We start from the raw sequence: 26,826 nt of genomic DNA, 5'->3' as shown, positions 1-26,826 counted from the left end.
CAATGCTGCTGCATGGCTATTAGTGCACACAAGTCCCTCAGCCCTGGCAAAACCTTTCTGAAAGCGTAAGAAGGGGCTCCAGTGGGTAGGTGGGGAGAGAAAGTGCAGATGATTTCCAGAGCTTGAGCCCACACAACAAGGGATCCAACCCAATGTTTTTAACAAGCCACACATCATGGCCCAAGATTATATCCCTCTGGTTGATCATCTCTAGTTCAGATGATGTTAAAAAAATTTCCTCAGTTGTACCTCACATTACAGCAGCTTACACTGCTGATTTTGTTGTCCATTTTTCCAATTCAGAGCAGTCCTTTTAGAAAGCTTTGAGGTCTGCTTGGGTTTTCTCTGAAACATTCTGTGCCATTCAAAACATGGTTACCTCACAACTCATCCCTGGTTCTTACCAGCCATGGTTTCAATACAAATTCTTGAGGGAAATTATTAGTCAAGCAGGTCTCCTCTTTACAGAAGCTAATTCTTTCCTTTCTTTCTCGCTATAAAATAATTCTAACTTATCTTATAGGACATACCTTCAGCTAATGGGTATTCCCCCACCCCCAAATGGTGTTTTTGAAATTGTGTTATGCTGCTTGGGTTGGCATCAGCTCAGATTTGAGTAAATGTAACCTTTGGAAGTTGCTCCAGTCATGTGGCGCCAGGAAGCAAACTTTATGATTTTAATTTCAAAGGTTACCTTATCTGAATTTACATAGGTAGTTCCACCTTTGTTGACTACTCTGCTGATTTAAGACATAACATATTTATCATACAGTGTTCATAAGTTTGTAGATCAACTTGGATCAACATGGCAGATAAACATGGCACCAGTCTCAAAAGGCCTAACCTCATTATGCAGCTACGGACAGACAAGAAAGAAACCAGCAGCAACCCACTTCCTTTTCAACGTGTTTGTGAAACGATAACCAAAAGGAACTGTGGAGTCTGACTGTCCATTAGTTTGGGTGAAATTTGCTGGTGTTATTTGCTCATGCCCTGTGGTGCAGAGTGGTAAGCTGCAGTACTGCAGTCCAAGCTCTGCTTACGACCTGAGTTCAATCCCGACGGAAGTTGGTTTCAGGTAGCTGGCTCAAGGTTGACTCAGCCTGCCGTCCTTCCGAGGTCGGTAAAATGAGGACCGAGCTTGCTGGGGGTAAAGGGAAGATGACTGGGAAAGGCAGTGGCAAACCACCGCGTAAACAAAGTCTGCCTAGTAAATGTCGGGATGTGACGTCACCCCATGGGTCAGGAATGACCCGGTGCTTGCACAGGGGACCTTTACCTTTATTAGCAATGTACTTGAGGGTTCCTTTGCAATCATTGGTGGTCAAGGACTGGATTTGGAAAAAGCTTATAAGTTTTGCCTCAAAAGACAAGCCCATTACTAATTTGCTAACATGACAATTCTGGCTTGGGTGCTGCCAATGACCACATTTTTAAAGTCTACTAGATTTGGGTGAAATCTGCATGGCTTCATGACACATTAAGATGCAACAAAATAAAGGAATCTGCTTTCCTGGCTTGTTGGCTAACAGAGGTTTGTAAAACAAAACCCCAGTTTCCTCTTGCTTGAGTAATATTCCATAGTTTTAAATAGAGCCATATGGGAATCATAGGCTTAACATCTGACTGACAGGGAAATAACTATCTAGAGGTACCTCAGCACTGGCATTTTCCCTGATGTAATGAGAGAGACTTAATATCTCAAAGAAATAATACTATCTGCAATAAAAGTGCAACTAAGGTCATGCTCAAGGCTCCAGTGCAAGAAGCTGATGTGGAAAAGGTAGGTGAATAAGAACAAAACACAGCACCAGAACAGAAATGTTACAGCACCAGAAATGAAACAATGTTCACAGCAAGAACCTACATATTCTATACAAGTCAGTTAAAATACAATAGGGGAAGAAGTGACTGCACATGGAAGGGCTACAAAACACTGGTCACAAAAATCCACACTTGCACAAGCACCCAACATAAACAAAGGACAGACATCCACAGATAATACAAGGATGCAAAGGTTTAGTGTTTGTCTTAGAGTTTCCACAGGTATCCAGGCCTTGGGGCTTTGGCCACAACCCAACACCAGGAAACAAAATTTCACAGCAACAACAGGGGTATGAAGACAGAGCATATCACTCAAGTGAACTAGGCTGGGACTTCACCAATGGGGTGAAAGGGCAGAAAGGGACAACAATTCAGGCCAGCTGACCAGACTCACACAACTGTGGGGAGGATGTAGGTACTTTTGTATATGTAACCTCCAGGTACTAGTTGGAGATCTCCTGCTGTTACAACTGATCTCCAGGTGACAAAGATCAGTTTCCCTGGAGAAAATTGTTTTGGCAATTGGACTCTATGGCATTGAACTCCCTCCCCTCCCCAAACCCCACCCTCCTCAGGCTCTGCCCCAAAAACCTCCCACCAGTGGTGAAGAGTGATCTGGCAACCCTAGCTATTACATTTGAAGCCATGAGCCTGCATACCTAAGAGGAAACCTTCTCCTGTACATGTACTCCCACTTGTTAAGATTCATCAGGAAGGCCCTGTTCCGTAGTCATTCATTTTCAGAGTGGCATCATGCATAGAAGAAGAGTTGGTTTTTATACCCCACCTTTCTCTACTGTAAGGAGTCTCAAAGCAGCTTACAGTTGCCTTCCTCTTTCCCCTCCTCACGCAACAGACACCCTGTGAGGCAGGTGGGGCTGAGAGTAGGCTTGCCAGGCCCCATAGCTTCACCGGCGCAACTGACACAATGAGCACCCCGTGTGATGCAGACGCTCTAGAATCTCGGCCAAAACTCTATGGTTTCCATAGAGTTTTATCTGAGATTGCCAGAGCGTCCGCGTCACTTTCGGGTTTACCCAAAAGTGACGTGTGAGCACGTGTGACCTAGCAACCCGGAAGCGACGCAGACGCTCTAGCGATCTTGCCCAAAACTCTATGGTTTCCATAGAGTTTTATCTGAGATTGCCAGAGCCCAAAAGTGACTTGTGAGCACGTGTGTGCGTGCATGCACACAGTGCCCGCCGGCCATCAGTTGGCCGGCGGGCAGCCCAGTGGATCGGTGGGATTTTACCCACCACCACTGGGCACTTAGCAACCCTAGCTGAGAGACTTCTGAGAAAACTGTGAATGGCCCAAGGTCACTCAGCAGGCTTCATGTGGAGGAGTAGGGAATCAGTTCTCCAGATTAGAGTCTGCCACTCTTAACCACTACACCATGCTGGCTTACTAATAGTAACTCTTCAGCATTTCAGGGTGAGGCTCTGCTTAACAAGATGACTTTTTAAATGAACATATTGTTTAAAAATATTTTATTGCATACACACAGATTACCTTCAGTCATGTAGTGAAGATCTGTAAGCTGTGGTGGCAGCTGCTGCTGAAGCAACTTTTTAAAAATCTGCACAGCCAGGCAGATCTCCAGTGGCTAATCAGAAGCCCTGCTTGGCAAAAAAAAAAAAAAAAAAACATCTCACCCCACCCATTTTCTAAAAAAAAAAAAAAATTCTCAGGTGCCAAGAAAGATGTTGGCAGGTGTCACGGTGCCCACAGGCATCACATTGGGGACCCCTGTCTTGGCTATTACTGGCATGGCTTTTTTATGCTTGCCAAGCACAGGTAGGAGGTGGTAGCATCTCCCTTTTGGTTGGGACAATGGTTTTTTTTCGATTTGGCTGTTTGTGATATGGAGCTGATGCTTGGCTCTAGCGGTCCCCTCTACCTACATTCTATATGCATGCAAATGCTATTATCTGGACACGAGTATGGGCACGGAGTACGGGTCACTGGAGGTGTGGGGAGAATGTAGTTGTAAATTTCCTGCATTGTGGAGGGGTTGGACTAGATGACCCTGGTGGTCCCTTCCAACTCTATGATTTTATGAATAACAACAACTAGGTTTTCTGGCAACTCTACACAGAATTTTTATTAGTTGAAAAATGCATATCTGCTCTTCAGCTTGAAGGCTGATTGGTCTTTCACTGTTCTCAGTCTGAAAGATGCTTGCCCCTGGTCAGATAAAACTAGAAAGAATAAATCCACCTCTTAGCAATATCTGAAATAACAGGTATGGTGTTGGCTTGAGCTCCACTTATCCTATCCTTATAACTTTTGCCCTCTGACCCCAATACAAGCCAAGCTATATCCATCAAGTCAATCATTAAAATTTTGAGAATCAGGAAAAGACCAAAAATTATGGTAGTGTTCTTGAGACTAATAACAATCCAGCCAAGTGCTTTGAAACCCTATTGATTTAAATGGGAGAGTTACAATGCGATCCTAATCAAATTTATGTCCTTCTATTGACTTCAAAAGTCAAATGCGTAGCTTAGGTTGGATCATAACAAATATTTTTAATAAGGAAAGAATCAAGGAAATCATTTGAAAATTGTTATAGTTTAGCGTTATTATTTATTTTTTCAAATTTTTAAATAAAGGTTTCATGTGCTGTAGGCAACATATAATTTCTTAAATCAGTGGACTTTGCCAGAAATGTCAGGGGAAAGTGTATTTATTATTTGCATTACTTCTCTCTGATAATACAACTCACTTGCACAAGAAACACTACTTTAAACTGACATCTAAAGAGGTATTGTAGGCATGTCCAAGGACCAGTGAACTTTTTATTTTTCCCCTTTGAAAGGCAAATATGCACAGCCGTGCCATATCAAAAACCATTAATGAATCCCCCTTCACTTCAAAAGACCTTTGTCATGTGTTACAGATAGGATTGCTAACCTCCAGGTGGGGCCTGGAGATTGCCTAGAATTACAACTGATCTCCAGACTACAGAGATTGGTTGCCCTGGAGAAAATGGCTGCTCTGGAAGGTGGACTATGGTGTTATACCCCATTGAGGTCCCTCCCTTCCCCAAACCACACCTTTCCAAGGCTGCACCCCTAATCTCTAGGAATTTCCAAACCCAGAGTCGGCAATCCTAGTTACAGAGGCAGGTGTATGGGATTTCCCCCCATATAAGTCCAATGCCTGCTTGGGTTTGTGGAACCAGCTACATAGTTCTTTGTATCTAGGTCTTATTATTTTGCATTTGGTAGTAAATGTTTATCATATTGCATTTCTAAGACAATAATGTATACAGTTTTTCCTACAGCTACCTCAAGATTGCTAAAGTCACACTTATTCATTAAAATGCTGTAGTTTTCAAGATACTACTGAGTGTAGCAAATAAACTCGGCAGCCCCTAAAAATCAATGAGCTATATTTAGTACCTGCTATTTTTCTCCCTTTCTTTGCCCAGTTTTGGACAAAGATACAGCTGCACAGAAACATTGCAGGAGATGTAGGTATTCATCCCTCATGGAAATTATCCAAGAAGATAATTTAAAGAAAAGTCACCACTTCAGCAGAGTCAGAAGAGTCAGCACTTCAGCAGACAAAGTCTGCTCTTGTCATTTTCTTGACTACACAGACTAAGCAGATACACCAAGGTATGACTTTCTAGTAACATAAGTAGTTATTAATTTATCCCGTTCAAAACCACTGCTATTAACTATATCATATATTGCCAAGAAACACATCAAACGGTGGTGATAGATATGAAAATTTGGACTAGTGAATGTTCAACTCTTTGCTTAAGAATCAGAGTTTCTTCCTCCAGCTATGATCTTCTTCTGTTCCAAAATGGAATCCTGGGCTGGCACAATTAGACAGAGGATGAAGGTTGGCTAGGATTCAACAGAAGCTTGTTTTGGAAGACTTTGACAGATGAATCAATGATTTCTTTGTTTTGAAATTGGGAAGGAACTTTCTCCAAACCAAACTCCCCCTTTTCCATGTTGTTTTGCTGCTGAATTCTCTAGAACTACGGTACCTTATCAGCTGTTTGGTTTGGCCCCACTGGATTAAGAGGCTTTACTTTTCAGTTACAGAGATGCAATTTAGAAAGAATCTTGCAAGAAAGGGTTGGTACTGATGGCATTTGGATCCTTTACAACTTTAGGACCATAGAAAAGATACAACTAGGCTCTCTAAACATGCACTCGACTCTATTTTTTACAGTTAAGTAAGCAGAGTTCAAAGCCCTTTGAATTACTTTACTAATATCCTGATCCAAGCAGGTGTACAGAACAGGCAACTAGGGTTGCCAGCTCTGGGTTGGGAAATATTTGGAGATTTTTGGGGCTGAGTCTGAGGAGGGCAGGGTTTGGGGAGGGATTTCAATGCCATAGAGTCCAATTGCAAAAGCGGTCTTTTTTTCCAGGTGAACTGACCTCTATCAGCTGGAAATCAGTTGTAATAGCAGGAGATCTCCAGCTAGTAACTGGACATGGGCAACCCTAGGTCATACCAATTATCCTAGAAGTGCAAGGCAACCAGCCATGATGTCACACTGTCATGGAGATGACAGGATACAAGTGCAAAGCAGTGATGTGGGCAAAAATGTTTAAGGTTGGTGGAGCAAGTGTGCAACTGAACATAGCTGATTAACTTGATAATAACTATGGTACCTTCCTAGAGGTGATGAATCCGTTGATAGTGCAGTTCTAATCAGTTACCCTCCCCCATTGGTCAATGGGCTTAGAAGAGTGTAACTGTACTGTAAATCATGCAGTTTACATCAAAACTGAATTCTACTTGGTTGTTAAATAAGTGACTACAGTTTAAACATTTGAAAAATGTTTTTTTTAAAAGTCCTAGTGTTACACACAAGAGCCAAGAGGTGTTCCCTGGTGCTTATATAGCATGTGAAGATGTGTTGTTGGTTTTTCTTTCCCAGTAGCAGACTTAACATTTCAGAATGCTGGTCTGGAATGTCCTCTGACTTTGAGAGGTGGTTTTTCAAGGGATGCAGCAGTTGCTCATAAACCCACAGCTCTCTGAATCCCAGGCAATGTTTTCCAGTATTCATAGAAGGGTTCATAAGAACAACAACAATCCTTTCTGGTGGAAGATAACTTTGACTAACTTTTCAGAGTTAAAATGTGAAAAATGTTATTATATAAGAGGCTTAATAATACCATCATCATGAAGATCTACATATTCCTGAACAGCTTTCTATGAGCATGATCAGAAACAATTAAGTAAAAAAAAAATCAGGGATAGAAAAAAAAACAAGAAGGAATCACATTTCTTGGGCTTTCTTTGGGTGAGAGAAGCATAATCAAGCACTGACCTTGAATTGTCCTCTTGAAGAAAGCCTTGCAGGCCTCACAGGAAGCCACCCCATAGTGGTACCCTGACGCAATGTCACCACACACCAAACACAGTCTTTTGGGCATTGAGTTCAGCATGTATTCACACTTGGTTTGTGAATCTTCAGCGATGGTACTGGAGCAGTCATCATATCGTTTCCTGACGGGCCCATTACCCCCAAGACCTGGGGCAGAAGGGTAGAGTGGTGGTGAATCTAGCCCATTCTGGTGTCCATTCATGGTTGAACTGTAGCTCCCGCTAGCGTCAGAGGAGCCACCAGGGCTGTGGTGATTGATGCTGTCCGTCAAGGAAGCGGGGCTCGATGGTTCCGTCTTGATATATGACGAACAGCTAGAATCAATGTGTCGATCCTTGCTTGACATTCTGCAGAGAAGCCTGCATTGTAAAGGAGTGAAAGAGAAGTTTCTGTGCATTAAAAACAATGCTCTATAAAGGCAGCCCTGCAAGGCTAAGGACGTACATCATTCATTCATTAGTCAATACCTCTTGTTCTACATGAAGGTAATTAGCATAAGGGCATGACAGAGCTTTATCAAAGCTTCACACAGGCAGTAAACAAAAACTTTAAAGAGACTGGATCCATTTTACTCTATGCTCCCTCCTCTATTGCCCCACCAATTTCCCTCAAATCAGCTCTCTAAATTCTAAAGTTGCCATCATGGAAGACATTATTTTGAATTCACTACCATAGAGGTTCTCTTCCCTGTTCCCCCCCCCCCCATTTACAGAAATGTTGCTGCTAAAGGAAGTCAAACTTGTGTATTTGAACAGGGGACTGCTTCGTTCTATAGTTATAGTTTGACAGCCTGTTTTGTTAGATCACTACCCACCTCCACTATTCATTGGGCCACAAAATTAAGAGGTAAGTCTCACATTATTTTAGTAAGTTTTTTTAAAATAGATGCTATTGAGTAGTAGAACATGTCAAGTCCCCAACAAATAATTAAAGCTTGACTCCAGTTAAACAAAAACTATGTGGAATGGTTCATTAGCTTTGATTACAACAGCTTTTTAGCAAATGCTCTCAAATTAACTAACAGAAATACAAGCATCCCTAAAATTTTGTTCCTGGGGTAAATGGGCCCTTAGGAACAGTATGGGGGGAAAGGGTGGTCTGCAGTGGGAGGGGGGAAATCAGCACAAAATCACCACCCCCTCTCCCAAAACCAGAAATGCCATTCCTTTGGAGGAACTTCCTGTTACAGGATGCTGAGTTTTTGTAAGTATCTTAAGTAGAGAGTGTAAAGCTGGCGTACAGTAGCACATTAAAGACTAACGTGAAAGTTTATGCTGGAATAAATTTTGTTAGTCAGGACTCCAGAGTTATTTTGCTGCTACAGACTAACATGGCTATCCATGAAGAAATAGGGCTGTCGATTCGGTTCGTCCTGAACCGAAAAATAGCCGAATTTCCCCTGATTCGGTGGTTTTTAGTTTGGATGGAACCGAACTCACAAAAGGCGGGAAAACGGGAAGCAGAATTCAGCGAGTTCGGGGTGTTCGGCGAATAAATTCAGCAAATTCAGGGTTCGGCGCAGCAGCATAACCGTCATTTAGTAAGCAGCATTCTCCCGCGGCCAATCGGTGGCCAAGCTGGGTCTTCTTCTGGCCAATCAGTCACAATTGAGTGCATGAGCCCAGCTGCTGCGCGGCCAGGGGAGAGAAAGAGAGAGTATCTGTGTGAGAGAGAGATCCCCCTTGGGGGGTGCGTGTGCACATTCGAGCCATTCTGTGGCTGCAGGAGGCGCATTTTGGGGGGTAGAGCCCCCAAACTTTCAGCATAGCTTCAGAGGGCCCTTCTTGCAAGAACCCCCAAGTTGTGTACAGATTGGATCGGGGGGCGAAATATGGGCCCCAAAGGGGTCCCCCCCTTAATATGCATTTTTATTCCACTTGCAGCACACATTTGCACCATTCCGTGGCTGCAGGGGGGGCATTTTTGGGGGTAGAGCCCCAAAACTTTCAGCATAGCTTCAGAGGACCCTTCTTGCAAGAGCCCCCAAATTTTGTAAAGATTGGATCAGGGGGGCCTGAAATATGGGGCCGGAAAGGGATCCCCCACCCTTAATGTGCATCTCTGACAATGGGGGTTTGCAATTAGCAGAGCTTGCCTCCCACGCCCAAAGCTCCCAGCCCGACAAACAGCTGAGCTGCGGGGAGCAAGGGCGGGGCAGGTGCGAAGAAGATGGAACAGAAGACATCCACAATAAGACCCATTTTGGGGCTTTTCTCTATAATTTTTCTCCTGTGTGTGTGTGGGGGGGGGGGAAGCAGAGTCTGTGTGTGGGGAGGGAGCAGTTTCTGTGGGTGGGGGGAAGCCAAAGGGGGCTTTCGCCCATTCTGCCTGGGGTGTGTGTGTGCCCCCTTGAGTCTCTCTCTCCCTGGTTTGAGGGGGGGCTTCAGTTGTGTGTCCTCAGGTTTTCCCTCATTCATAAGATCGGTTAGGTCTATTTTGATGCTTGCTCAAAACTGGTTTTCAGATTGTGACTTAAAGAATGCATTTGCCTGGTCCAAGTCCGATGCAAAAGGGGAAATTCCACCCCCTCCTGCTCCTTATGCATAGCTAGCGTGCCTCTGTCCCTTTCCATGGTTTGCAAACTCCCAGGCATCAAGTGTTGCTTTGCATGGTTGCAAACGTGTTGCTTTGCATGGTTGTAAATGTGTTGCTTTGCAAACTTCTTAGCACCTGCCCCGCCCTTGCTCCCCCCAGCTCAGCTGTTTGTCGGGGCTGGGAGCTTCGGGAGTGGGCCACAAGCTCTGCTAATTGCAAACCCCCATTGTCAGAGATGCACATTAAGGAGGGGGGACCCCTTTCGGGGCCCATATCTCAGCCCCCCCTGACCCAATCTTCACAAAACCTGGGGGTTCTTGCAAGAAGGGTCCCATCAAGCTATGCTGAAAGTTTGGGACCTGTACCCCCAAAAATGCCCCCCGGAGCCGCGGAAAGGCGCTATTGTGTTTTTAATGGCTTTATTCGGCCGAATTTTTCCCCGAACTCCGGATCTCATGCCGAATTGCACGGACCCGAAGCAGGAGAGTTCGGACTTCGGCATTTCCCGAATAAAAATGGGCTGAATTTTGCCGAATTTGATTTTTTTTGAATTTTTTTTCCAACAGCCCTATGCAGAAGTAGTGAGTGTTTTAACCAATATTATATGCCTTGAAGAGACAACATAAGGAGTAGCATGTTGTGTGCAGGCTATTACAGTCTTCTTAAAGTACATCAAGGGCCATTTTAGATATGAAGGCAAACCCAAGTGATTCCATCAACTGCAGACAGCAGCATCCAATCATGGCTTCCTGACAAGTCACATTCCTGTTTGATATATATATTTTACCTTTACTTAAAAACTTAAAAACCATTTTAGGTATACAGCAGAAATTTAAACAGAAGTGTTTGAAGTGTTCCCGTATAGCTAGTAGACAGTACTGTCCCGTATAGTCATAGGCAGTAACGAATTTTCACCAGATATCCACAATATTTTGTGAGCTGTTACCCAGTTAAAATTTTAGCCAATTAACTGACTACTATTAACAGATTAAGCAATTAATTAAATCATGTGTATTCACATATTGTGATATCTTAGTAAATGCAGTTTTCAGAATAATGACTGATGTTAACCTGAAAAAAACTACTGTCATATTACCACAGCTCTAATGCTATTCTTTTGTAGCAAGCAATTTTGTCACACACCATATGAAGTTTATAAAATTATGTGTGGGATGAAGAAAGTAGATAGAGGGGTTTTCTTTCTCCCTGTCTCACAGTACTAGAACTCAGAGGCACCGAATGAAGTTGATGGGCAATAGGTTCAGGATGGACAAAAATAAATGTACCTTAATCAATGAGTAATTCAATGGTGGAATTCAATACCAGTGGGTGTAGCAATGGCCACGAGCACAGATGGCTTTAAAAGGGGGTTAGACAGATTCATGGAAGAGAGGTTCATCTGTGGATATTACCCATAGTGAGTAACAGGAACCTCCACATATAGAAAAAGAGCAAAGGTGTCATTTCTACGATGTTTGTTGGTTATCCAGGACAACTGGTGTGGGTTGCTGCATGAAACAGGATGCTGGACTAGATAAACCACTGGCCTGACCTAGCAAGGCTCTTCTATTCCAGCTACTTTCTTCAAAGCAAGTCTACTGAGTTAAACAATGCCGATTTAGTGTTTTTCAGTTTTTGTCCTGCATCTTCTCAGGAGTTTAGCAATTTTAAGGGCGGGGGGGAAACACACAGAATAAAGTAGTATACTTACTTCGGTGTTGGTACAGAAAATGAAATTTCCTACACATGCTTAACCCTGGCCCTTAAAAGCCATGCAACACAAAGATTTATAATGCCTCAATAAAGCAGAGAATAGACTTTTCAGCCACTGACAACATCTCTTTTTACATACCCTTGCAGCCTAAATAGCCAATTGTAAAAAATAAAATAAAAAATTAAATTGTATTGCTTTGGGATACCTATTTGTATGGTGCTTTCCTCATGAACTTTCTAGCCTTCTTTCTCTCTTCCCTGCCACCTTAACAAATACCTTTTCTTCTGCATCTGCTGCCCTGCACCTACCACTCTTAATTAAATGTTATAATTAATAAATAGCTCTCTCGTTTCTCTACTTCCACTCTAGGCTAAGCACTTTTCTCTAGTCAACATTTGAAAGAAAGTGGATTGGTACTGACTTATAGCAGCTCTGTGAATTTCTTTTAATTTAGAGTACTTACACCACCGCTCGACTTATTACCTTATAATTACCTGACAGCTCTCACATATATTATGCTCTGAAGCTAGAATGAAAAATTATTAGGGTACTAAAACGAGATCTTCTTCCCACCCCTCCTCCTGACACAAGATTTTATATAGCTATGATTAAAATACCAAATAATTCTCTCACTATCTACCAATTACAAATTCTGATATGAGTGCTTGGTACCCTTGTGTCAAACTTCTCTCATTTTTATCAGGGCAATTCTTTTAAGATTTTAACTATTGTTGACAGCTGGGGGAAGATGGCTAGATCACAACAGAGTGGAATCTTTGCTCCTGTTATTTGGGTTCTGGGTAGGATGACCAACCTACAGATGGGGCCTGGAGAGCTCCCAGAATTACAACTGATCTCCAGATGACAGAAATGGGTGCTTTAGAGGGTGGACTCTATGGCATTATACCCCACTGAAGTCCCTCCCCTTCCTAAACCCCACCCTCTCCAGGCTCCAGTGTCAAAACTCTACAAATTTCCTAACTGAGGGTTGCCAACCTTAGTTTTGGGGCAGCCAGATAGGCAAACTTTTAAGTAAGCCACTGGGCCCCATTTTAAACAGCTGATCTAGTAAACCTATTGTGCCTTCTAATATTCATTGGCAATGCAAAGAAACGGCAGTGGCTTGAGACCATGGCTTCACAATCAATGCAGACTATAGTTGGTCTCTCTCATTCAATACTTGCCCATGAGGTCAAGGGCAAGATTTGCTGGATGCTATGGGTATCGTGTCTTCTCTATGTTGTTATCTTGGCAAAAATGTTATTACAGAACTACTTACAGCATTAACCTTCAATTCACATGTCCAACCACACCAACTAAGCTGCATGCTGAATAATTGCCCAAATGTGTGATCCAATTGCTTTTAATGCTGTCAAAACCAAATAATCAAGGGAAAGGCATTCAGAAGGTTCCAAATTCAATCCCTGGCATGTTCAGTAAAGGAATTTCTGGAAGTAGGAGATGGGAAAGACTTTTTTTTGCCTGAGACCTGCCAGTCAATGTTGACAACATTGGTCTTGGTGGACCAATGGCCATATGTATGGCAGTTTCCTTTATTAATAAATATTAGCAGCTAGTACTACAGAAATGGTAAGGTTGAATAATTAAGTTTTTTTGGGGAAATGCAATGTTGTCTTATAAACACTACAGATGGACTAGAGCAATTTCCTTGTTTTCATCCAGGTTTATCTGCTCTGGACTGCATCTGCTATGGAGAAAGTAAACCAATACATTTTCAAATTACATCAGTAGATGGAAACTTGGCATCAATCCCTGAAGAACTAGGATCAAACAAAACCCAAAACAAGGTAGATGGGACATCTATGGATATTTTGGCTTAGTATTGTTAATTAGTGCTTTAGTGTTTTAAAGGAATGGAGGGGAAAGGTGGAGACCCTTTAACCACAGCAGACTGAGTCACCATCAAGAGGGCTTGTTCAGCATTTGGAATAACATCTAAAACAGACCTCTGTAAGACAGCTGTTGCTCCCTAATTACTACTTAGCTCATTACACAGAAGACTTCCTAGAGATACCATTACCTTGTACTGAAAAACCCCTGGTTCGAACTTAATTCCCTCTTCATCTCCGTACCTGATTTTCTACAGCTCTTTTATGCAAGCCTGAAATATTCACAACTCTCTATAAATTCAATTGTCAGCTGGTGATTTTTATTCTAGACCTTACTTCAATCTAAAATTAGAGGCACTAAAATTCACATTAACTCTAAGAGGAATGTAGTGAATAGGACTTTATTTCAAAAGAGCACCTTTTTGTCAGAAAGAGCTATTCTCAAGTTGATGGCTTTATCTGCATTCAAAGTCCAATTCCACATTGTGCTGTTAATACAGATTTCTTTTTTAGGTCACAGCAGATTAATAAAAATCTAAATGTAGTTAACATTTACAATGAGAAATAATATATGTCATATTTAAGTGTGCAATATTTATTTTAACACCAGGGTGGAATTGTTTTCTTTATTATTATTTTTCAACTCAATTGGCTAGTATCTTTAATTGTACCTCTATCCTAAGAACTGATCTCGTATTGCTGACAGAAGGGTACATGTTTGTAGGATAAGGTGCACGAAAACAAAGCTAAAGTCTTGATCCCTTGTTTTCACATATTTAAAGTCACTAGGGTGCCGCCTGAATCTTCTTCTGGTTGCTGTAGCTACGCTATTTGAAAGCGCTGATGATTAAGATATTGTACATTTTATTACACAAATGTGTCCAGAGGCACAGCCCCATAGAAAAAGGCTTGGATGAAGTTTTTAAAGGATCTCATCAATGTGTATTTTAGCCCTACAAAGCAGACGGGGGTAACTCTTCTCCCACTCTCTCACACACCAATTTTGGATCCTGTCAAAACTCTGTTGATTGAAGGAGTTCCACTGTCAGTACACAGCTGCTGCAGTCCAAAATGCCCCGTTATGCTGCTCCGGGGAGCAAGGGGCCTGTTGAATGAGGGGGGAGTCAGAGGTCAGCCATGGGAGGGGGCACAGGCAAAAATTGCTCCCCTTTTCATCAGTGGAAATGATCATTGGGATCCAACCCATTGCTTGTACAGCTGATTTATGCCACTGTAGGACATACTGCACCTCTCTTTTCCTCCTACTGAGGCTTCAGCTGCAGAGGAAGAGAGAATTTATAGGGAACATGTGTATGGGGAAGGAGTGGGAAGAATAATTCTCTTTTTCCAGTAACATGATTTAGATCCAGATTGCTTCCCCCCCCCCCATTGCTGTTCTGTAGGTCCAGATCACATAACAGGAATTCCAACTGGGGAACTTCAGCATTACATGTAGGCAGGCTCTTAGGTGATGAAGAACCTTAGTGCAAGATTACTTAACTCAAACACATGAACATTGTAACAAAATTATCCAGAGTTTAGAATTAATCATTAAATTAACATCTATCTAGACCAGGGATGTCCAACTCATTTGTTACAAGGGCTGGATATGACATAAATGTACAAATTCAGCAACCCCGAATGTGCATTCTCCCGTGGCGGACCGTTGAAAGAGAGAGTGTCTGTGTGTATGAGAGATCCCCGTGTAGAGGGGGTGCATGTGAATGGTCCCGGGTTGCTGCGCGGCCTGGGGGGGGGGGAGAGAGAGAGACCATTTATGCACGGGAGGTTTTGCTTTGGATTGGCCATTCTCTAGATGCACATTTTCCCCATCCAAATTCTCAAAACTCAACAATAAGCCCCCATGCAGAGTTTTGCGAATCTGGACGGGGAAAATGTACATCTAACGAGCGGCAAATCCAAGGCAAAACCTCCCGTGCATAAATGGCCAGAGAGTCTGTGTGTGTGAGTCTATATTCCTTCCATTGCTGCTGATCCTGTGCTGATCGTGAGAGATCCTGAGCTGAGCTGACCTTCTGCTGCTTGCTGGAGTCAGTATGGATTACTCATCCTAACCACTGCTTCTGCTGGAAGAGAAGACATCCACAGTTTGACCCATTTTGGAGCTTTTCTCTATAACTTTTTTTCTGTGTGTGGGGGGGGAAGCAGATTCTGTGTGTGTGTGTGAGGGGGGGGAAGCCAAAGGGGGGTGGGTTTACCTGTTCTGCTGGGGGGTGGACTTGATTGCCTCTGTGTGGGACTGTGCTTTCTGCTGTTTTCACCGGTTGCCAACTTCGTGTGGAGTTAACTGTGGGTCAGTGAGTCTCTCTCTGGCTGGCTCCTATTGTTTCCAATGGCCTGTTTTTTCTAATGGGCTAGCCTGTCATTCGTTTTAGTACATCCCATGTCAGTGAGTCTCTCTCTGGCTGGCCCGTTCTTCTCCTCCGTTTGGAATTTGCGTCTTCTGGTTGGGGGGAGGGCTGTTCTGCTGGGGGGGTTAATCTTCTCTTTGCGAGTGTGATTTGGGGGGGTTACCTGTCCTGGGGGGGGCTGATCTTCGAGTGTGATTGTTACTGTGGAAGATTTGAATCCAGCAGCATGAAATCTATCAATACTGAAGATATGCAATTTGCGCAGGTCGCACTTATGCTAGTAGCCTTATAAGATGCACTTTGGCTGTGTTGAAATGAAAAGATACGTTACCCATGCTAGTTACGCTGTTTACTTATGCTTTGAGCGGGATGCACTTTCGGTGTAGTTACATCAGCTCTTAGAAGCCACGGACTGGCTTCTACTGTGTGTGTGTGGGGAAGCCAAAGGGGGGGGTGACCTGTCCTAGTGGGGGGGACGGCTTGATCTCCTCTTTTTGGGTGTGATTGTTGCTGTTTTCACTGGTTGCCACCTTCACCTGGAGGTCAGTGTGGGTCGGTGAGTCTCTCTCTGGCTGCCCCAGAAACAATGGGAGATTTTGCCTTGAATTTTCCACTCTCTAGATGCACATTTTCCCCATCCAAATCTCCAAATCTCAACAATAAGCCCCCCTGCAGAATTTTGAGAATTCAGATAGAGGAAATGTGCATCTAGAGAGCAGCAAATCCAAGGCAAAACCTCCCATGCATAAATAGCCAATGAGAAACAATGGGAGGATTTGCCTTGGATTTGCCGCTCTCTAGATGCACATTAAGGATTGCCAGCTCCTATCCATTCCAATGGGCGGATGGGGGACCCCTTCCAGACGCCATAACTCGGGACTCCCTGGCCCAATCTGCACCAAATGTGGGGGTTTTGCAAGTAGGGTCCCTCCAAGCTACCCTGAAAGTTTGGGACCTCTACCTCCAAAAATGCCCCCCCCCCCGGAGCCGTGGAAAGCTGCAAATGTGCTTTAAATGGCATTATTCGGCCAAATTTATTCGGGAATGCCGAATTTCAAGCCGAATTCCACGAATCCGAATAGGGGGACTTTGGCATTTCCCGAATAAAAATGGGCCAAATTTTGCCGAATCCGAATTTTACTGAATTTTTTTTTCAACAGCCCTAGACTGCAGTCCAAATAACTTACAAATTTATCTAAATGTTGACAGCGTAGAATACAATAGAGATTAAGCAAAGACTAGAAACTAGATTTTTTTAAATTCCAGAAATTACTAGATTTTCCTCACATCTACCTTTCCTTTTAAAAAACATGCTGATTGTGGTTTAGAGTAATGAAACACAGAAAGACTATAAGTCTTAAGTATTACCTTTACATCTTCTCTCTGAACATCAGACCAGAAGTTATTTCCCTTGCCTAGATCCCTGATCACCATGAGACTCTTGCTTGCCAGCTCTCGTTACAGAGCTGAGTTACAATCTCAGCCGAGCTTTTTTTACAATAAGCACTTTTTTTCTGCTTCAGCTAATTGCACTCTAGCAAAATGGCAAAATGTGAATCACTTAGCGGGAAAATGGGCACCAGCTGCTATTGTCAGAGAATTTCAATGCCGAAGAAAAGGAAAGCAACTGAATGAAGTGTCATGTCAGAAATCAACGGTGCAACGTGTGATTTGAGAAAACATGACTACTTTACAGAGACAGGGTGTCATTATGGCATCACTGTAATACGGTGCTTTGACAACTGCTGCTTCTAACATATCATCATTGCATTAAGGTGCACTGGCTTAGTTGGAAAAGGAATAGAAAGGAATTTTTCCCCCTTAATAAGAAATATCTTGTGCCTGGTTAACCTAATGGATTAGCAGCTAAATAATCCTAACTAATACCAACCAATATAAACTATATTCATAAAATAATAAATTGATTGATGAAGGGAGCTGTGCATAGATTAATAAGATTTATGACAAATATTCATTTTTTTCTGATTTTGTTTACAAATATAGTTTTGATTTTTTTTAAAAATCCTTTTGACATGTTTAGGAGCCGGCAATGTCCCTTTGTGCAAAATGCAAGAACCATCCCTGTGGGACAGTGTCTATATTGCATGCTGTCGACACTCCACATAAAAAAGGTACATATCAGATACCATAATATATCTTGCTCCCACTGCAAGATGTGGCGCAATAAACAAACTTCATAAGAGGGGCACTTTCAAACCAGCTACTGCCCAAATAAAAAGTGAGGGTTGGATCCTAAGCAGATCAGGTATTTATTTATAAAAAGGTAAAGGTCCCCTGTTCAAGCACCGGGTCATTCCTGACTCATGGGGTGACGTCACATCCCGACGTTTCCAAGGCAGACTTTGTTTGTGAGGTGGTTTGCCAGTGCCTTCCCCAGTCATCTTCCCTTTACCCCCAGCAAGGTGGGTACTCATACCTACACATAAATAATGTCTTTATTTATAGGGTTATTTCTATGCTGTTTTTTCTCCAGTTAGCAAAAGGACCCAAAATGGCTTGCAAATATTTCCAAAATAATATAATTTAATTAAAAACAAAGAAAACATATCCCAGGCGGGCCCTGAACCACTGACTTGGCTATCATAGGCCCTAGACTATAAGCCACAGGCAAAGAGCCAAGGCTCATACGTCCAGTAATGCACAGGCTAAGGTTGAGAGAACTGCAGTTAAAATAGGGGGATCTGGTGAAACCACCTCCCTTCTCTCTTTTTCACTGCTGGTGGAGGAAATTCTCCATGAGCAATTTTTATCTGATACACAGTGCAGACCTAAGCAAAACGATACCCTTCCAAATCCATGTTCTTAGAAATGTGTAACTGTGCTTAGGATTATGTCTTCACTGCAGCCCTTATACTGCCATGCTTAAGGGATCCCCTGGCCCATAGCAGATTTTCTTGAAGGAAGGCTCAGGGAAGATTCATTCTGCCACCTCCTTTCCCTTAGGATCCAAGCTCAGAACTATATCTTCTCAGATAGCACATCTGAATTCATCCCTCACTTATGTAAAATAAATTGCTATTCCTGTGACATCACAAGATTCTGCAAACTGAGAACAATAAAAAGAGACTTGGTGAATGCATACTGGCATAATTTATCTTCAGTTAATTTCCTTGGGCCCATTCCAGTTCAGAGAAAGCACCTCTTGTTTATAGCTCTAAACATTATATGTAGGGAACTGGCACATCAATAAAACAGTTAAAGACATAGTATTAATGAGTAATTATGTGAGTGAAGTTTTGCACAATTAATTACCTAAGATGTTCACTGATAATGTGGCTACTTAAGTAATAATATGCAACCTACACGACTACAAAATACTCACATTTTATATGAATTAAGATTTCACAGAAACCTCTGGTTCTAATAATCTAAATCAGATTTGGCATTCTATGACACACAAATGTATGCACTTTTATTTCCTGCCAAGTCCAAATCAATTCTTATGGTATTACTCTAGAACTAACATGATATTTCACTGATAATCACTGTTACCCTAATTACTTTTAAGTAATGTAATAATTGGAAAAAATACAATTGGATTAAAACAAACTACTGCTATTTAATCAATATTATTGAGACAAACTAAGTGTTTTAACAAGTCTGTATATACTGACTAATTCAGCTTTAATTAAATGTATCCTCAGACATGCATCATCTCAGCAGCAGATAGAATGATAGATAAAGGCCCTGACATGAATCTTAGATTATGAAGTTACAAATCAACAGCAGTACTAAGCCTCAAAAGTTAAATGTTGTTATACCTCAGAATTCATGTTTTGTTCTACAGAAAAATGGACAGTGGGAGGGAAAAAGATTACCTGACCTTTGAGAAAAAGGAATGCACAGTGATATTACTCTCTGGCTTTTCCTGTACATGTCCATGTCAGTGTTATTCAATAAAATCATCAAATATAGAGATTTTAAAAAGGAAAAACTGAATCCAAAACTATAATAATTCATGTACATGTATATACTGTACTCACACATTATCTGCACACACACAAATACACACATTTATTCAGTTGTACCAGTTAAATATAGAGATCTCCTCAGCAGTATTCTTTTTCTGAAGAAAGAAAAAAACTAATTCTACAAGTTACAAGTCTTCAAGTGAAAACATGGATCAATAACTTTTTTTTTTGTATTCAGACAATTCATCATCCAAGTACTCAAAGGATATACCCAATAATGGAACTAAAAAATCCTGCCAGAGTCTGAAATTCATAAAAAGTGGCACGACATGTACATAACCCTGTCTCTCATGGAAGAAATTTTTAAAAGTATATGGTTCCAGGATCAACTGGAGCCGGATTTGCTGGGGCCAGGCAAGAGGGTGCAATGTCTGTGCTGGGCAGGGGGTTTGGAGGGCTGCTGCCTGGCGACCAATCAGCTCTCTCCCCCGAGCAAAAGGGAGTGGGTGGGAAAAGAGGGGTGCAGCTGGTGACCATTGGGACAGGTGGGGGTTGAGATAGAACGGACTGGGGGGATTGTTCCCTCCCCAGTCCGTCTATCCCACATAAAAAGAGAAGCCAGCTTGGGGAAGCTTCAGTCCGTTTATTTGGTCTTGTTTCTGATCATACTGTCCACTAAAGATATTCCAGTCCCTCCTCATAGCCAGGCAACTCAGTGCTGTTTCACAGGAGAAGGGAAGAGCTAACAAGGCAAATTGGGACAGAGACTACTTAGATGGGCACTTGATGAGTACTAATGAGCCTCAATGGTTATTTTGCCTCTGTCTCTCACACATATACCCTTTACTACTGATTCAATGTGTGCTTGTTTCCCTTTCCTCTGGTCCTAGGCAGCTGCTGAACCTGGAAAGGAATTTTATTAAACTTTTGAATGGAGAACCTTGGAACTCAGGTATTTGTCCTGTTCATAGCAAACAATTTTTACCTCAAAACAGGAGGTGGACTCTGCAAGGACCAATGTTTGCCCATAAACCCCTACAGGGGCTTCCTTAACAGGCCTTGGTTATAGGCCAATCCATCATATGGACTGGCTGCTAGACACACCTCCAGGTTGATTACAGACAGCATGAGCAGCTCATGCCATCTGCTGTCTTCTTCCCTGGTTTAACTAGCAGGCAATGAAGTGAGTTTTCTACTATCAGCACTCTTTACAGCTATACTACTGTGTCCCTGCCTGCTTCACAGCAAATTTATGAAATCTGTAAGTAATAAAACTGTGTTGCATTTTCGGCCCAAATGAGTATGTTTCATCTATACTTTTTTTGCCCAGCCCCATAAGAACAAGAACTCACCGGCAAATCTCTCTCTCTAGCATATACATACTAACACTTGAAGGACAGTAATAAGCAATCTTCCAATCAAAGCTGTATTCTGAAACTGACTTAAATAGGAGAAAGTCGGCACTGCATTTCAACCAAGAAAACAAAATAAAGATACTACAAAAATAACAAAAGATTTGTTCCAGGACAAAACAGGCTTTTCAAATAGGGATTATATTGAAGTGATTACAACATCAAAAGCAGTAACTTGTGCCCGTCACAAAGCTGGTGCTATGGATCATGAGTGCCTACTTTTCTGTCATTTTCAAAACAAATAGGAAAGGAAAGAGCACTATGAGAAATTATATTACCAATTACACAGACACAATGAGAGAAACAGAGAAACTGCAATCTCCAAACAGACTCTCAGGCATAACTATTTGTCTTTTATTTCCTCCTTTTGAAATTATTGCTGCAGTTCATTCATTTAAATTACTGTCATTAAAATTATTAATTTTGATTCAATTTTGTCTGCCCAAAGTGTATACGTGCACTCCTATACATATACATGTATGTATCCAGCCCTGTACAATGCCTTCTTTAGATTTTTTTTTTTTAAAGAATGCAATAGAAAAAAATGAAGCACTTGGTTAACTGCAACATCAAAATGTCGTTAAAGAATACATAACTGAATTAACTGAAGAAAACGTCTAGGCATTAAAAACCCAAGATAAATCAATGTGTTCTCTCCTAATCCTAATTTCACCCCATCTCTCTTTGCCCTGGTGTTCCCATTCTTAGAAAAGAAAAACACTTGGTAAGTTGTGAAATGACGTTTTCTAGCAATCAGTGTTTAAGTGAATGTTTGCCCCAGTGTGCTACACCATGCTGTCAGCTAGCAGCAGGGAGTCGTTGAGTTGTTACTACATTTGATTTGACTGCCAGTAGGAAGCTTTATTTCCACCAACTGTTAGTTGCCAGCTCTAAGGGTCTCATCTTCACTTCTTGAAAGAGGATTCCCCCCCCCACTCAGTTTCATTTTCGTTCTACTCACTCTCTCCTTAGCATTGGAGAAGTCTGCCATTCACCAAGAATATGCATTCTGCTCCAGCCAAATGCAAACTTGCCATATTAAATGCAATAAATGAATTATATTAAGCACACCAGAGGACTGAATTTGAAATCAGTTCCTGGGGAGTGATGGGAAAAAACCATTTACATAAACAAACAGATTACCTGGAACTGCATTCTGATCTCGAGGGGGGGGGAATGGGGGGGGAAATTGGGGACCTTTCAAATAGCTTGATGATAATGTTGGTAATTTATTAAGTTCACCACAGATTTGGCAAAAGTAATGTTTTACTTTTAGAAGCTTCTTTTTTTAAACAAAGTGATGTTAAAACTTTAACTGCTGTTTGTAATTCTTTCTCCATAAAAATAATGATTTTTATAATTAAGAACTAATTAGAATGAATCTGACAATGACTTCTAACAATGAAAAGCATCTTTAGAAAAATGATAGCATATGTGCGAGTGCGGAAAAAAAATCTCCTAAGAGGCAGACTAAGAATTCAGGCTGAATGAAAAAGTAATTAACACTAAAGAGCTATAACTGTAATTAAACAAAATTTCATTAAAGGGAGACAGGTGATCCTGCTTTCCTAAATATGACAAGGCGCTGCATAAAAATAAAATGGAAGTCGGTTTCAGTGAGTGGAGCAGCAAAGCCATGTCTTTAACCAGATCAAATTCTCAAAATTGGCTGTCAAGACGGGATTGTTGTGATTTATACCCGTCTATCAAGTGCATGAAAGAGAAAGACAGAGAGAAAAAGAGGCAAGCTGCTGTCGCTTCCATTCGCAAAGCACCTTTAATTTCCACTTCACCATCTGTTACCAAATCTAATTCTTATCTCTCCCCCCCCCCATCTGATGTAGTTCTGTAATACTAATTCTTCCACTCCCTTATGAACATGCCTCTCAATGAAAAGCTTTGGTTCTGGGGTTGGAAAGAAACTGAATATTATACAGTTAAGGTTCTGGTGACTTAAGTGAAGCATGCTCTCCATTAAAATGCACTCCTGGTAAAGGGATTTGTTTCCAGCCAGTGCAGAGATATGGAATTTCTTGCATTTGGGAGTCTGGGGAGGGGGGGGAGAGATGGAAGAAAAACCAAAGGAGAATAGAAATGATGATAGGAAAGTAGTCTGGGGACATGAAAGCAGAGGTTGTCATAAAATACAATTGTTGTCAAGTTTAGTCACTTTCAGTACTAGCTATAAAATCACTTTGTCATGGTCTCATACCGAAAGCTTGAAATTGTTTTTTTTTTGGGGGGGGGTTAAGGGAAACAAAATGAGTGGACAGTATAATATTCAACATGAGGGGGAAAATGCTTCCTTCATAGTATAAGGTGCAAATTCACACAAGATAGCACAATGACAGCACAAAGCAATTTTAAATTGCTAGTACAGCAAAATCACCACAAGGTGCACAGGCATCTGATTCTCTTCTTGCATTCCTAAGTAATAGTACTTAGGCTAAAACATAACAGAACTAGCTCCCACAAGGAACAGAATAAAGAAGAAGCCTAAATATGTTATTTAGCACCTATCCTGCTCCAGCCAACAAGCTAGGTCTGGCCTCACAGACCTCCCTTTAATCCTAATACTGACCATTTGGGAAATATCTGAGGACTCTTCATCTCTCTCCCAAGGGTAAGGAATTTGAGAGTCAAGGTCTTTAAGGAGAGAGATAAGGACAGCAATATGCCACAGTGGAAGCTTGATGGAATAGACAGCAAAGAAGCAACAGGCAGTGCCTGGAATAGGGTTGCCAACCTCTGGGTACTAGCTGGAGATCTCCTGCTATTACAACCCTGTCTTCCTCAGGCTCCGCCCCAAAAACCTCCTGCTGGTGGCAAAGAGGGACCTGGCAACCCTAGCCTGGAAAGGAAGGTGTCTACACTGGTAGCAGTGACCAGCGGGGAGAAATGCAGTAGGGCAGAGAGATACTGTTAAGCTACATTAGCCTCAGGAGATGGGCAGCCCATTCCTGAAGGGGGGTGGATGAAGGGTGGCTGGGAGCGGCACAGCTGCGGCACCTCAACAGAGGCTTCCCAGCTGCCGTGGAGAAAATATAAGCAATATAAATTGAAAAATGGGGGAAATGCCCCCATAGAAAACAGCGAGGCTATACCACCCCCAAAAAGTGGCGTATCTACACTGCAACTCGAGGGAGCATTCCCGGGGGTTAGGATGCTGCTTGAAGGCAGCCCTGCCCCCCAGAACACCCCAGGGACACCTCCCAGGATGCCAGCATGGGGACTTGTGCCACTGGAATGCTGCCAAAAGGCAGAGCTGGTAGTGGAACCCCGCGCAGTGGCATGGCACCCCGAGGCTGGCATGAATGCCCCCTCCGTGCCAGCATAAGTGCCCCTTATCCTAGGATAAATGGGCACTTAATGCTGGTGTGGGGTCATGCCAGCTCCTATGACGATTCTCTCCCCCCCCCCCCACTCCCCTTTCAGGATTGTGCTCAAAATGACACAAGGAACCAGGCTCCAGCCTGGCTTTCAGGAAGTGTGTATACAGAATCCACCAAAGCTCAATGACCCTAATTAGACTATATATACTCATATTCTGGGCCCCTTGCACCTTTTCCCTCAGCAATTCTATGTTTGCAGTATAATGTGTATATTAGAAACTTCCTTCAGTTACTGCCACCAGGGTGTTTGATCATGAGCTGCTTTGGCTCACTGCCTGCTGGCAAGGTGCAATCATCACAGCCAAATATTTGACAAACAGTTTGCCTGTGTCCGGACAATCCAACATGTTCAACTGTTAAAATATACAGCACCATGCAAGCATGGTCATGTCCTACTTTGCCATAGCTGTATTCCACCTGCCTCTTACCCATGGACATCTCTGTCTGGTGTTTGCTACATTACTTAAACAAAATTTAACGTTTCACAGTTGATGTCTGACTAGTAAAGCATCTTTCCCTGTGTTTTTTACGGCTTTATCACCCAGGGTTTATTAAAAACCAGTGAACTGCCCAGACCTGGATGAATTTATGTGTGTCCAATCTCACACTGCCTTATGGGAATTGTAGTTTCTGACCATGCACCACCATAATAAATGCCACCCACCATGCAGGTATAAAAAGTAGGACTTACAGTGTGTTTATAAATGCGTCTGATTGCACGAGGACAAAGTGGGGACTTTAATGACCCAACCATCACCACAGGGATAACTGTCTTTTACTCTGGTGACTGAGATTTGGTTGATTGTGCAAATGCAAAAACCGCAAGCAACATGCAAGTTTATAAATTGTTTATTTATCAAGGTGCTGTCTGGCCATGACCTGTAGTACAAACTTGATTGTTGTAAGGGGACCAGAGTCCATTTTAAAGTACATTTTACCTAAATCAAGGGGCTGCTACTCAGGAACAAAGCTGCTCATAGCAGAACTTCAAACCCACCCACTCCAGTGAGGAGTCTAAATTGCATGCAAACAAGCCGTTTGATCAGATAAATTCAAATGGCAATTGCATTCGTGCCAAAGATCTCAGCATCCCCTGGTTGACACCTGCCCACTCCCATCTCTTCAAGTACTTCCAGCTTCTGTTCCTATCCTGTCCCCTCACACACTGTCTAGTTGGCTCCACTTCTTACCATTCTGTTCTTCTTGGGTAGGTAACTTCAGATGCTCTAAGTCAGCTTTCCAGCATGCTCCCGGAAGCCCTCACCTGATCCTGCCTGGTTGTTAGCATTTTTGCAAAGAGTGCTGCAGCAGTCTAGAGTCAGGCAGGCAATCCTTATATTCATAAGGAAGGTACCTATTTAGGAACCTGAATGTTCTTGCTTTGAAAATTTAGGAGTTGAGCACTGGGTTTCTAGCACTGGGGCGGGGCGAAGGGAGATTATGCTAGATGGAACTCAGTCTACCCCTCTTTTATACTACAGGATATTTAGTTTCAAGATCTGAGCTACTGATACACCTTTTGATACCTTAAAAGAAGTTTGGTCATAACTATTTCAACAGGAATTTCCTGAATGACTGCAACAGGATCCAAACGGCATATACTGGACCCCTGAGAACTGTTGTTATTTTTTAAACCTCCCTACTAAGTGTGTTTTGAACATCTTTTACTATGGAGAATAAAGCTGCTTACATTAGATGGAAAGGTTACTTTAAATTCCCCCAAACTGCAAAAAACAACAACAACCCACACACAGTATTTTTGCTATGTCTGCACCAACACCCCCCCCCCAAATAAAAATAGCCAGTGGCACAAACAGCTTTTGCCAACACAGAATAATGTGTGAGCAATGTGTAGCTGTGAATAGCCTAAAGCTTTATGTATTTTTAAGCATAACAATCTTCAACACAAAGAGGCATGACGCCAAGAAAAAAAATACAGTTTGAAAGATGATCAGCAATATGCATTGTGCAAACAGAGAAGGACTAAATTGAACTGCACAAAAACCAAGAAGCTAAAGGAAATCATAAAACTGCCTATTAAACATTCAATTGCATGTAATCTAGGGGAGTTCCTTTCATCTCTGTTATTGCCTGATTTCCAAATTTCTGGAATCATCCACTGGAGAAAAAAAAGTTCAGCGCAAAGAATGAGAAAATCAAGAGTTTGCTTACATTAGAACGTCTTTGCCCAAGACAACTGGTGCAGTCCAGCCTTCCACAGCTTGGATTCCTAGACTAAAGAGATCTAAGATCAGTGAAAGAGAACAGCTGGTGACATTCAGATGGACCTCTGGCCTGAGACTAATGTAATGACACCACTGTATGTACAGTACAACAAGAGAACAGTGCCAGGGATAAGAAAGGACGTGAGGGATCATCATACTTCTTTCTAATAATTTCTAAAAGGTTCTTGTAGGTTATCCGGGC

General features: G+C 42.2%; 1 protein-coding gene across 5 annotated transcripts in view; it reads right to left on the bottom strand.

Moving 5' to 3' along the window:
* Nucleotides 1-26,826, bottom strand: part of ESRRG (estrogen related receptor gamma) — a 516,565-nt gene that overhangs the window by 170,647 nt on the left and 319,092 nt on the right. For all 5 annotated transcript variants that reach the window (XM_056852765.1, XM_056852766.1, XM_056852764.1 and 2 more), the window contains one exon: nucleotides 7,136-7,551. In XM_056852765.1, coding sequence (XP_056708743.1) covers nucleotides 7,136-7,538 — 403 coding nt within the window. In that variant the 5' untranslated portion in view covers nucleotides 7,539-7,551. The remainder of the gene's footprint in view (nucleotides 1-7,135; nucleotides 7,552-26,826) is intronic.

This window comes from Euleptes europaea, chromosome 7, assembly GCF_029931775.1.
Source record: "Euleptes europaea isolate rEulEur1 chromosome 7, rEulEur1.hap1, whole genome shotgun sequence".
NCBI classification, from domain to species: domain Eukaryota; kingdom Metazoa; phylum Chordata; class Lepidosauria; order Squamata; family Sphaerodactylidae; genus Euleptes; species Euleptes europaea.
The sequence above is the reverse complement of the archived record's forward strand: the minus strand, read 5'-3'. Positions and strand labels throughout refer to the sequence as shown.